This window comes from Engraulis encrasicolus, chromosome 11 (assembly GCF_034702125.1).
Source record: "Engraulis encrasicolus isolate BLACKSEA-1 chromosome 11, IST_EnEncr_1.0, whole genome shotgun sequence".
Lineage (NCBI taxonomy): Eukaryota > Metazoa > Chordata > Actinopteri > Clupeiformes > Engraulidae > Engraulis > Engraulis encrasicolus.
In genome coordinates, this window is record NC_085867.1 from 21,628,224 (window position 1) to 21,640,995 (window position 12,772).

At 45.1% G+C, this 12,772-nt stretch overlaps 1 protein-coding gene across 1 annotated transcript; it reads right to left on the bottom strand.

The window, feature by feature from the left end:
* Positions 1 to 2,596: 2,596 nt before the first annotated feature.
* Positions 2,597 to 7,526, bottom strand: LOC134458707 (PR domain zinc finger protein 12-like). The gene is made up of 5 exons (XM_063211135.1): positions 7,301 to 7,526; positions 5,446 to 5,636; positions 5,026 to 5,181; positions 4,196 to 4,310; positions 2,597 to 3,144 (listed from the first exon to the last, which is right to left on the bottom strand). The coding sequence occupies exons 1-5, from the start codon at positions 7,524 to 7,526 to the stop codon at positions 2,597 to 2,599; spliced, it is 1,236 nt and encodes a 411-aa protein (XP_063067205.1).
* Between the last annotated feature and the right edge of the window lie 5,246 nt (positions 7,527 to 12,772).

A 12,772-nucleotide genomic window follows, 5' to 3' on the forward strand; every position in this document is an offset into this window, starting at 1 on the left:
GTGAGTTTGGGAAATAGCCCAGGCAGGCCTCGTTCCGGGTCCCCATGGGCTATGCTGCCTACTTCTACTAACCCCAACTCCGATGAAGTTGGGACGTTTGGTAAACAGTGAATAAAATCAAAATGCTATCATTTTTAAAACACTCAATCTATTCATTAGATGGAGAATAGTGAAAAGACAACATATTAAGTGTTAAAACCGAGAAAAAATATTGTTTTGGGGGACATATGTACTCATTTCTAATTTGAGAAATCCAACACGTCTCAAAAGAGTTGGGACGGGGACAATAAATGGCAGCAAATGTCGAGGAAGACTAAAAACAAAACAAAAGACAACACTTAACAGTTAAATACATTAACCGATGAGATGATTTTATATAAAAAACAGTGTTAATTCCTATCTTGGACATGATTTCACCAGCTTAAATGGTGGGTGTATTCCTTGTCATGTTTTGCAATGTTTTCCTTTCTGTAGTGCTTACAGTGTGACAGGTCTTGACCAAAAACCCACCATTTTATCACATGCTGGTCCTTATGATGGAGCCAAACTGTTAAAACATAGTAGAGAATGCAATTTGACCTTACTATGTGGCAGTAATCGAAGATCTCCCTTCAAAATATAATGCATGAGTGGCTTTTCATGCTATTTAAAACCCATGTATACCATTCAGCACTGTATTTAACTCTACAGATGAGTGAGAACATCTTAACCAATGCACTACTGCATCCGCATGCCATCATGGAGGCTGACTTTTGAAGCTAGCACTAACACAAGTTGGATGGTCCATTTTCACTGTAGCACAGGATGTGCAATGCTCTATTATTGTCAAAAAGAATGGACTTCTACAACTTCTGCTGACTTCTGTAAGCAAAGGACAGTTTCCCATGTCTTCTGGGTCTATTTCAAGTGAGCTCAGGTGCTTAGGAGAATGTTAAACCCCTGTGTCATTTTCATGCATTAAGCATTCTTAATATGGTCAATTTTCAATAGCTCTAGCACTCCAGGAATTAGAGTGAGACTACAGCCAATATATATTTCATGATGTCATGAACCTATACAATGATTTTATTAACAAAAATATGTCTTATATACACTCAATCGTGGTAAATCAAAGGGAATTCAAAAATGTATGTAATAACTATGGTAATTATTCCCTTTGCATCTTTAATTCTGAGTGACTCAGCCTCTCTGTGATGATCTTATACCTGGACACCTATATTGTCCGTCAGTACAATTCATTTTGAAATGTTCTTCTTTGTTGTTTTATCTTATTTGGATGTTTACTAAATTTCACTGATCCCCGTCCCAACTCTTTTGAGACGTGTTGGATTTATCAAATTAGAAATGAGTACATATGTCCCCCAAAACAATATCTTTTCTCGGTTTTAACACTTAATATGTTGTCTTTTCACTATTCTCCATCTAATGAATAGATTGAATGTTTTGAAAATGATAGCATCTTGATTTTATTCACTGTTTACCAAACGTCCCAACTTCATCGGAGTTGGGGTTTGTAGCCAGGTGAACCAGCATGCTACGCCCCACAGCAACCTCCACCTTACACATGTTGACATGTGGAGTCACTAAATCTTCCCACTATGTAGCCAGAAATCAGAAGAAAGTGAAAACACCATTACAATTCAGATCTGTAGTTATTTTATTCAAGGGAAGTACAAACATATTTACAGTATATACATAGTTTACAATAAATCCAATACCATGCCCCACTTAAAGATAAAGTGACCATTTTTCATATACCAAGTTTGTTTTATAACGTCTTTCCTTTTTGTGTGTAGATTTGTATTGTATTGTATTTTTCCTGAGATGCCAGGGTAAGTGACATAGCATTTTGGACATGAGTTTTAAACGTTTTACAGTCTTTGTAAATCATCACAATAAAAGAATACCTATACACACATCTGCTTTATAAAAACGGTGGACTGATTGTGCTTTAGTTATCCTGTGCTTTCCGAGTGCACACACACACACACACACACACACACACACACACACACACACACACACACACACACACACACACACACACACACACACACACACACACACACACACACACACACACACACACACACACACACACCTTATTCCATCTCACAAACAGTGCTGATCAAATAGTGCTGATGGATGGCAATGTTTTAAAGAAAATGTGGGATCAGCAACACACACTTAAAGACATATTGCTTCTCTGAGAGTCCAGTCCAAGACCAGTATCCCTGTGTCTAATAGTCATGATGTCCTACAGTACACTAACTGTGATATGAGAACTTTTGATGCAGCGATGGGTTTTGTCCATGAGGGGAGTAGAAGAGAACACAGAGCCCTCAGCAAGTGTTCAGTGAACTCCTATGTTTGTGTGTGATGTGTGTGTGCGTGTGTGCGTGTGTGCGTGTGTGCGTGCGTGTGTGTGTGTGTGTGTCAGGCGACTCCAGTCCACCCCTGGCACTGTTGAGTCTGAGTGTTAACCCCTCTGTAAAGTGCTGTGTTGCCTGATGACTTGTCTAAGACTAAATGTATGAGTTAGGCAGACACACATCCACGCATGCACGCACGCACACACTCTAAGTGTCTGTCCTCATCAGAGCACCATGGTGGGGATGTGGTGTTGGTGGTGGTGATGGTGGTGGTGGTGCATGAGCGAGATGGCCGGGTGTGGCATGGGGGGCGGTGGAGCCATCTGCAGGACTGGAGGGGGAGATGGGCCAGCAGACACAGCAGACACAGCAGCCACACCAGTGACCGCCGTGGTGGTGGCATCCGACGTGGCGGCAGCAGCCGCAGCCGCAGCAACGGGCCGGTGGCGGGCACTCTTCTGGTGGGCGCGCAGCCCTGCCAGCTGCGAGTAGGCGCTCTGGCAGACGTCGCACTTGTAGGGCCGCTCGCCGGTGTGCAGGCGCACGTGGTTGCGCAGCGTGGAGGACTGGCTGAAGCGCCGGCTGCAAAAGCGGCAGGCAAAGGGCTTGTCCAGCGTGTGGATGCGCATGTGAGAGCGCAGGTTGCTGCGCGAGTTGAAGCCACGGTGGCAGATCACGCAGCGCATTCGGCTCGAGGAGGAAGAGGCGGAGGGTAACGAGGAGGGGGAGGAGGAGGAGGAGGAGGATGAGCCGTCACTGTGGTGTGCATCGTCTGTGGAGAGGAAGAGGAGGAGGAAGAAGAGAGAGGGAGGTTAGACTCAAAATTGCAGACTAGTTGAATGACGGTATGATGAAAAAAAACTGTTTCATCGCAAACTCTAATGCGTGACACACATCAGACTGTTGGAACAGAAGAACATGAGCATGGAACATGAGAAAGTCTCAAGTAGTCTAGTATTCGTGGACACTCTCCTGGTCCACAATCAACCCCCCACTCCAAATACAGTTTAATATTCTCCCACACTCCAACCAAAGCCAACATTATTGCAAGCCTTTGACCTTATATTTTTCCCCTGGCCTAAAAAAAGTTCCAGTACCACACCGAACACCACTTGTTGCCAGAAACCGTTTTCATGAACCCAATGTGTTATTACACATTGTCTTATTACACCATTACTTTTTTAACACCTTTGACTCCGGATGACCACACCTGAAAAGGACCAAGTCAGTGCCTTAGTGTCTGTGGATTCTACACCTCAGTGCCTTCCAGAGGCTACCCGGCACAGGGCCAGAGGCTACCCGGCACAGGGCCAGAGGCTACCCGGCACAGGGCCAGAGGCTACCCGGCACAGGGCCAGCCCACTGTCAGTGACTGGATTAAGGGAGTGTATGGATCACTGGTCTCCAACTAAACACCCAGATCCCGGTCAATGGGGCCGATTATGGACGCCCAGACCAGCTAAAGCAGATAGAGATCTTAGGGTAGGCAGATAGGCAGTCTTGTTGCAGCAAAAGATGATACAGATCTTTGGCTCAGTGGGGTGTAAGAGGCACGAAGACGCATCCGACAGCTTTACTAGGTAATTAGGGGCCTCCACTAATAACCCCCCTTGTCCTTGCAATTACACTGGCGGTAATCATCACCATTGCTCTCTCTCTCTCTCTCTCTCTCTCTCTCTCTCTCTCTCTCTCTCTCTCTCTCTCTCTCTCTCTCTCTCTCTCTTTACAAGCACCGCACGGACACACACACAAACACACACGCACACACACACACACACACACTCAAAATATTATGCATCCATTATTCCATCCGAGTGACTCACCATTTCTGCCTTTCCTCTGCTGCTCCTCGTCAGCGCTGGGGACTCCGGGGATGCCAAGGAAGGTGTTGTGGGAGTTCCCATACCACACCAGCAGCTCCTGGTCTGGCGGAATCGTCTGCATTCCAAGAAAGAGACACACACAGTGTTATTTTATTCCCCCTGCTTTGGCATTTGGCAACAAACTGTGAAGCAACAGAGAGTTTGATTCTGTTTCAACTAAAGGACTATCCATCGGGCTTTTTGGGGAGTCCTGCATTTGGGATTTGGTGAATGGTAGTGAGGGTTTATCATTCCCCAGGGCCAGGAGATGCACTGGCACAGACATAATCACACGGCTAGGCCTACTGTCAGTTCAAAAGTTTGGCAAAGCAATGGAGAGCAGAGCAAAGCAGGCTGACAGGGTGAAGGCGCTTGGCTGGCCACCCATGCAATGCTGGCCTGCCCTGAATGAATCCATGCTCTGTGTCTTGTTTTCAGGTCGAAGTTAAAATTCGGGTCTGTAATCTCCAGCACCTTGTCTTAAATGCATGCACGCACAGCACAGACACACGCACGCACACTCACACAGGTGTGGGTTGATAATCTGGCAATCATGCCATTTCCCAAGGACCTTTGGGCATTTTTTATTTTCTTAGACACTGGCCCAGAATTAAGGCAGTACCACCAAAAAAATGCAAGGGCCTTTTTGGGGCCCAGTCCAGTCTGCCACACACACACACACACACACACACACACACACACACACACACACACACACACACACACACACACACACACACACGCACACGCACACACACACACACACACACACACACACTCCAGATGCTCACCTCGAGCGCCTTGTAGTAGATGCTGCTGCCAATCTGCACCACCTCCAGGTTCTGCTCCTGCTCGTTGCGCGCGCACTTGATGTAGGTCATCCAGCTCCGGTGGTCCTCCTGGCTCGCGTCGATGAAGTAGCGCACCGTGCCGTCATCGTTGAACACCTGCGAGGGCACACAAGACAGATAGGGGGTCTGAGAAAGGAAGGCACGAACACAGGCACGCACAACGCGCTGCGAAATATCAACTGTCGAGGTAACGTAAACTATACTGTTGGACACTAATTATGTGGTTGTTTAGGAGTATGTGCGTACGTGGCCAATGACAATTCGAGAAAAAAAATCGTTGACTACATAGCAGGCGTTTTTTGTAGATATTGAGGGCTGCCCAGCCGAACAAGCGTTGTGAATGAGAAGTATGCTGCTTACCTCCCACATTAAGTTGTTGTTCTTCAGCAAATCCACGTGCTCAGGGGAGGTGACCCTCCCGGTGAAGGGGCCCATTTCAGTACCAGCTTTGATCCAAGTCTTGGAGAAGATCCCGAGCCCCTCTCCTGGGATGGAGCTCTGCGCAATGATGACCTCACTGGGTAGGACCAGACTGGACAGCTTCTGCACTTCTGTCGAAAACAAAAACGTTTTTTTAAACCAACAGCATTTTTTCACTGTTTTAAAATAGCAATATACATTCACACTGGAATTATATTTCAATTGATGTTACCTACCATAATTTTAATTAATTGGGCTAATGGTAATAACAGCAGTTAAACTATACTTTTTGTGATGTAAAAGGTCATGTATTCCCAAATGGTCGAAGCCCTAGGCCAACATTTTTGGGCTAATGGTTTAGTAGTGTTTTAAAGAATCAGGATTATCTACAAAAATCATGAAGACTGTATTTCAGTCACGAAATATCACATCTTTTCCGGTAGTTAATTCGATTAAATTCCTGAAAGAGATGTATTGTGCGCACGCAAAATACCATAGAAAGCATTTTCAGCCTCATTTGATAGAGTGAAAAGAACAATCGCGGATTTCTTAAATGTCAGAATCAAAGAAATTTTATTCGACTGCACCAAAAGGCTTGGCCGAACCGAGGTTAAATGGTCCCATATTACTCGGAGTCCAGCAATTTGTCATGCCTCAATGATATTCATTAAACTCAACTGGAAAGAAACGGCTAATTCCAAATTCATTATCCTTTTAAGAACTTTGTAGCAATAAATTTGTGCTGAAAGAAACCAGGACTTGTTTAAAAGACCCAGGAATTTCCCAAACAAAAAAATGGAAAGGCGATTAGCTGGTTGACATGTTGTGAATGGCGATAGAATTAGGCTTCATGGGGCATTAGCGCAGGAACAGCCATCTATTAAAGCGAGAGAAAGGGGAAAGCTCCGGAGCCCCATAGCTGCCAAGAGAGGAAAAGAGACTGTCCGGAGATTGATGAATACGGGATAAAACCGGGCCATCTTAGAGAAAAGGAACCTTTCTCTCGCCTTGGTTTAAGTGGAAACTTTCTCAGGTCAAGCACAAAGTTAACCAAATGAATTTAATACCCTTCTTCTTTCAGTCATCAACAGTTACACGCCTAACAAGCTTCTAAATGCGCGTTCTCAAAGCACGGAACGGGTTAATGCGCTAAATGGGCCCAAATAATGGAAACAAAGTGGGAAAATGCAGGAGAACAGTAATGGTAAAGTCACGGAGACCTTGGGAAGAAATCTGGAACAGTGGGAGAGTATGCATTCTCTCTTTTTTTGGTTCATTCTTTTTAACAGAGGAGCCTGTTGATGATAAGACCTCACGGAGATTCTTAAGAATATCACTATGAGAGCCATTTTATGCTCTTTTGTCAATGATTGTAAAGGGGAGCATGGGGCATTTTGTGGAATTGAAAGTGGATAGTTTTGTGCGCGCATGTTAACTTAGTGGAAAAGTGCACACCCAAGGATATTAAATGATTCATATTTTTGCCATGATGAAATATTTAAAACATTTGATATTCATGCATTTAGGCTATCCTACATTTATTTTAAAAAATGCATTGTGTGCTTTTAAATTAAACTCTTTATGTATAGGCCTAGGCCTACCATAACCCTCTACTTATGTCATAGGCTACTGTCCTAAGTTTGCTGAATTTCTGGAACAGTTATCTATTAGGCCTACTTTAGGGCATTTTCACCACATGCGTAAATACGCATAATTTACGCACGTAAAAATACGCTCACACCGTACTGTAAAAATATATATATATATATTAAAAAGCATGCAATAGACAACTTACCCCCAGTGAAGGATTGTGCGAGCACCTCGGCGGTGAAAGCGGTTCTTGGGCTGACAGTGGCGGCTCTCTCCTCCAGGAGCTGCTCCCCGAGCACGTTCCTCCAGCGGCCGTAGAGGAAGCTGTGCAGGATGTCGGAGGTGATGATGTCGGACAGGACAGAGCGACTCTGGGAACTCTTCAGTCCCGATTTCAGCCCGAATGCTTCTGCAGGCAGCACCGAACCCATGGCACCAAACAAATATAAACCAGCTTCACCTCAGCTGTGGGAATTAATTGGCAAGCGGCAGCGCACCAAGTGGCTGAAGGCTGATTTGAGGTTAAAAAAATAGGGAAAAGTCAGCAAGTCTGTTATTCCTGCGAGAGGGACGATACCCAGGTTGGAGAGTGGCCCTTGGTTTGAGGCAGATTGTCTTATATGCGTCGACCTGCCCCTTGCTCAATTAGGTAGTAATGCCTCTGCCCCGCGCTATAGAAACACCCTTCACCAATGGCCACCCCCTCTGAGAACGAAAGTGAGACGCAAACACAGTGTGTGTGTGTGTGTGTGTGTGTGTGTGTGTGTGTGTGTGTGTGTGTGTGTGTGTGTGTGTGTGTGTGTGTGTGTGTGTGTGTGTGTGTGTGTGTGTGTGTGTGTGTGTGAGAGAGAGAGAGAGAGAGAGAGAGAGAGAGAGAGAGAGAGAGAGAGAGAGAGAGAGAGAGATGGGACGGGAAGGGGGTTGTTTCTCTACACATGAGTGGTTACTCAGTCTGCTGTGCTGTTGCACAAAGTAACCTAATCTCGGTGCTGCTTGTTATGCCAGCGGCCACTTGTCCATTTTCATCCCCACGTTTATACACTTTAAATATACTCGCCTTTCCTGAACACCAATTATCTGCTAAAACACCAGCTTCACTACAATGCGTAAATATGCGCATTGTCTCAGTCCACAGTGGTTAATATCCCAAGCGTGTGGAAAAAGCACAGTACTTATTCATGGCCTGTTCTTTATCTGATTCTTAATTTTAATTTTTTAAAGATATAAAATAAAATCACACCGCAGCCTGTTTTCGCCATGATGGCACAAACGGCGCACAACATGTCTTTTTTTCAATGTAGGCCTAAGGCTTTCTTAGAAGTTTAGTGCCTTGGCAAAGATTGTATTTTCCTTTCATTTTGATATTGTTGTCATTGTATTCCTGTGTCTAAAACGTGCTGATTTTTTCCCAGCTCTGATGGGCGTTAAAAAAAAAAAAAAATTCTCTTCCCATATTCAGCATAGAGCATTGGCCACGTCTTAGTGATTAGGAGGCCAAAAAGAAAGAAAAGCACCGTGCAGACAATTTTATTGTCTCTCTTGCACACACACACACACACACACACACAAATGTGCCTTGACGAGGTCCGTCCTCCTTTTTCCCTTGTAGTGAGCATTTTAATATTCATAGATGTTCATATGAAGCCCTCAGATTGTGACAGCATTTATGCCCTGTGTGTGAGTGTGTATGCGGTCTTTTCTCTCAATAGCCGGCTCCTCTATTTTTCTGGTGTGATGGACTGAGAGTAAAAGCAGCACTTTGCACCCTCAAGCCCCGCCAAGGACATCTTTATTCGGGCCAGGATTCGCGGGCTCACCATTCACGGTGGCTCGGAATGATGTCAGGCGAGGGGAAAGTGCCGCAAATCAATCTTTCATGGTGTTTTGATGACAATTTGACATCCATGCACCCCTTCTTTTATTTTGAGGGAAAACCGAGAAGAAGGGATGGGTCCGTGTGTGTGTGTGTGTGGACAAGTTGGGCTCTGACAAGTGTGAACGCGCAATTCGAATGAGAGCGAGGGGAAGAGTTGTGGCGCGCGGCTCGCTATGAGAACGCACTGCCGACGGGACATTAAGGTGAGTGACAGGGCAAGAAAAAAGATTAGTCCTCAACAGCTGCATTTATGAGGCTGTAGCCCAGCTTCATTTGTCTATGGTTTTCACCCCACCCCTCTTCAAAACGCCTCATTCTCATGTTCTCCTATGCCTTCATAGGCGAGCTTATAAAAGTTTGAAAAAGGAACTTTCTACAAGAATGCTGCCTGTGGCCATGGGAAAGGTTTGGGCTACACACACGTGATATTAGGATTAGAGTAGGTGATGAATTTAAATTAGTTATTATTTCACTAATTTCCCCATCGCCCCCCTCATTATTTAAAACATCATGCATTCATTATCAATTGTAGCAACAAATGCCCAAGTTCATAATGTTAAATTAAAGCGGAACAATATGCTGTTCCACTTAATTATCCACAATAGCCCACTTCTTGAAATGAAGGCCTATTCAATTGTTAGCCAGATTATGTTTGGTTGTGGTGTAATGAAATGGATTATTAACTATGCGCCAAGGCCGGGGGGTATATGGAATGAAAATGGGCGCGATATGGGCTAAAAATTCTTGGTTTACTTTTACATTATTAATTTTGGAATTAACATTCGATCCGAGTTAGATCTCCTAATTAATTGACACATTAGGCTATACTGTGTGGAAAGCATAATCATTTTGCAATAGGCTACTCATAAATTAAGCTCCATATCGAAGAGAAAAGCAATATTTCTTAAAACAAAAAAATGGCACATCATCGGTTAGACCTAGGCCTAGGCCTAGAGCTTACAGGTTAAAATAAATGATCAGGGATATCGTTTAGATGGGTAATAAGCCTGCATTTGGATAGGTTAATTTACTACGATGAGCCAACACAAAATTCTGATTTAACTGAAACTCATCGATATTAAAGCAATAAACCATAGCGCGTAAAACTCGCAATAACGCGCGAGAGTTATACTTTCTCCACTTAACCAACCCAAATAAACTGTAGTTAGTGAGCAAGTCTATGATAGCTGGACAAATCAGCTGCGTTATTAGCCACTTATTTTTGGGCTTAGACGACAGCCAGCGCCGTGCTTTTCCGCGGGGATATTCATATGCGCCATTAAAAAGAGATTAAGGTAGCTGTCACAGCATGGTCATAGCGCTGCAGCGGCTTATCGGCAGGGAAAGGTGAGAGAGGGCGCATCAGTCCTCCGAAGGGCTTTTCCCGGGACGGGACTGAGCACCTGCCCGATGCCTCTCCACCTCCATGGGAGGCGATTTGGAGGGGGACAGGAGTGGGAGGGGACGGTAATTGAATGTTGATTTCTAGTGTGTTCAATAAAAATGAAAACAACTTCAAAAACATGAAAAAGACTACCGTATGAAAAAACACGACAAACTGCAACAAATGTAATGAATAAAACTATGTCCTCACAGGATCAGATGAAAATGTCCTTTGATCCTCTGGCAAGTGAGTCTGCAGGTGCCGCTGATCTCTTAGCAGGAGGATAAGAAATCAATCAGCAGTGCGCTACAAGCAACTCTCACTCTCTCAACTGATTCTGACAACTCCTTAGCAATAAGCACACAAACACACCCAACATTTGTCCATATTGGTTGATGGATTCCACCCAGGCAGACCCAACACACTCCAATCCCCAGCAGCTACATATGTGTCCATATTGGCTCTGCATGGATCTCCCCAGACAAGCTTCTCTCTGTCAATAGGGCCATCACACCCATCAAAGCAGCATGCAGCAGGAGGGTCAAAATCATGGGGAGGATTTGGGGAACAGCTGCCAACTGTCAGCCCAGCACAAAGAGGAGGAGAGGGGGAGGGGGGGTTCCCCACATTGGTATGGGACTGGTGGTACCCAAAACCCTACCCCACCCCACCCTCTGCCTCCACACACACACACAAACACACACACACACAACATAACCCAGGCAGGGTAAAAAAAAAAATGTTTTAAATAACAATACCCAATAAATGTTCCAAATCCCCCCACTCTGAAAACCATAATTCCCGGTGGACGGGGTCCCTGTGGGAGTGGGGACAATGGCGAGGGCAGCGCAGAGGGCATCGCAGGCTGCCACTGCCACAAAGCAGATCCCCTCATCAGTGCCAACTAATTGCCACACCGCAACAGGATCACACGCCGCACACACACACACACACACACGGCCGACTGACTGGCTGGCTGCGATTAAAGCCCTTTATAATACGCATTAAATGTAATGTATACTTAATACGCTGACAATGAACTCCTAATGTGGCCCAGTACTTGAGAGGCCAGCTGAAAATGCAACACTTGTTAAGACAAATGTGCACTCTTACAGGCGTACAGAGTGGGCTTGCAACGGAGGGGCATGGGGTAGATCAGTGGTAGCAGTAACACTAAAAATAAATATTTCATGCAAATGCTGTAAAATGATTACTGAATGGGTCATTACCACTTTGGCTGTCAGAAAAGGAGGGACAAAAAGGCCAAGCAATGCATTTTTCTGTGTGTGTGTGTGTTTGTGTTTTGGACAAAGGAATGAAATTCTTCTCCCTGGTACCCATCCTTTGCAAAAACACACAAACACATCACAGTCCCTTCATAAGAACACAAGTTCACATCAATAAACACACACATGAACATTTATCATTAGGCCCTCTGCTCTGATACAACCATCTGCTACAGGAGAGGACATGAAACACCAGACAATACAGGGATTACAGCATGAATCTCTCTCCCCCTCACAAACACACACTCCAGTGCCCTGGGGGCGAGTGTAAGCGGCTGCTTGTGTGTGTGTGTGTGTGTGTGTGTGTGCTTAAAGGGCCACTTACAACCCCTCTGATGGAACTCTTCCTTTCAGCACTTCCGGCCCTCCAGTGCCCCCCACTTAGAGCTCAATTAGGGGACAAAAAGTGACAGGAGGTGGGTGCGGAGGCAGGTGCCATGGGGGGGGTGCGGAGCGCCTACAGACTGCCCTGGCCAACACGGGCACAGGATGCCTAGTAAGGGGTGCGGAGGCAGGTGCCATGGGGCGCGATGGTATCCCCAAACCGACGGCGGAGCAGGATATGGGGTCCGTGCCCATTACTGCCCGAGGCACCCACAGCTTTTTGCATGCCCATTTGAACGAGACACTCACTCAGAGTCGTTCACTCTCCCCCTTCCCCTCCCTTTTGGCGCCCTCCCTCTCCCCAGTCATGTGTAGTTACCGGATGGCTAAATGTGCAAAAACCACAAGTGGCTGTTTACATCATCCAAAAACAAACCAATTAAGCAATGTTGCTCACTGACAAAGGCCCATAACAGATGTGCACAGGCATGCACACACGCGCACACACATCAACTAATAACCACCACATTACAGCAGCCTCCACTATGTTTCAGACAAAGCCGTTATTGTTGATTTATACAGCTTAAATAATGAAACCATTAATCCGAGAAAGACCAGAGAAAAATCTTAAACCACAACAGTGATGCTTGAAATATGAAATAATATAACTAAGAAATGAATAAATTCTGCTTTTAAATCGTGAGACTTGCTGGCCATTTATTTCAGTTAAATGTTAAATGCAGCATGAAGTTGCATAGAAAATATATAATTCCTTTATACACACAACAGCATATACCATACAAAGAC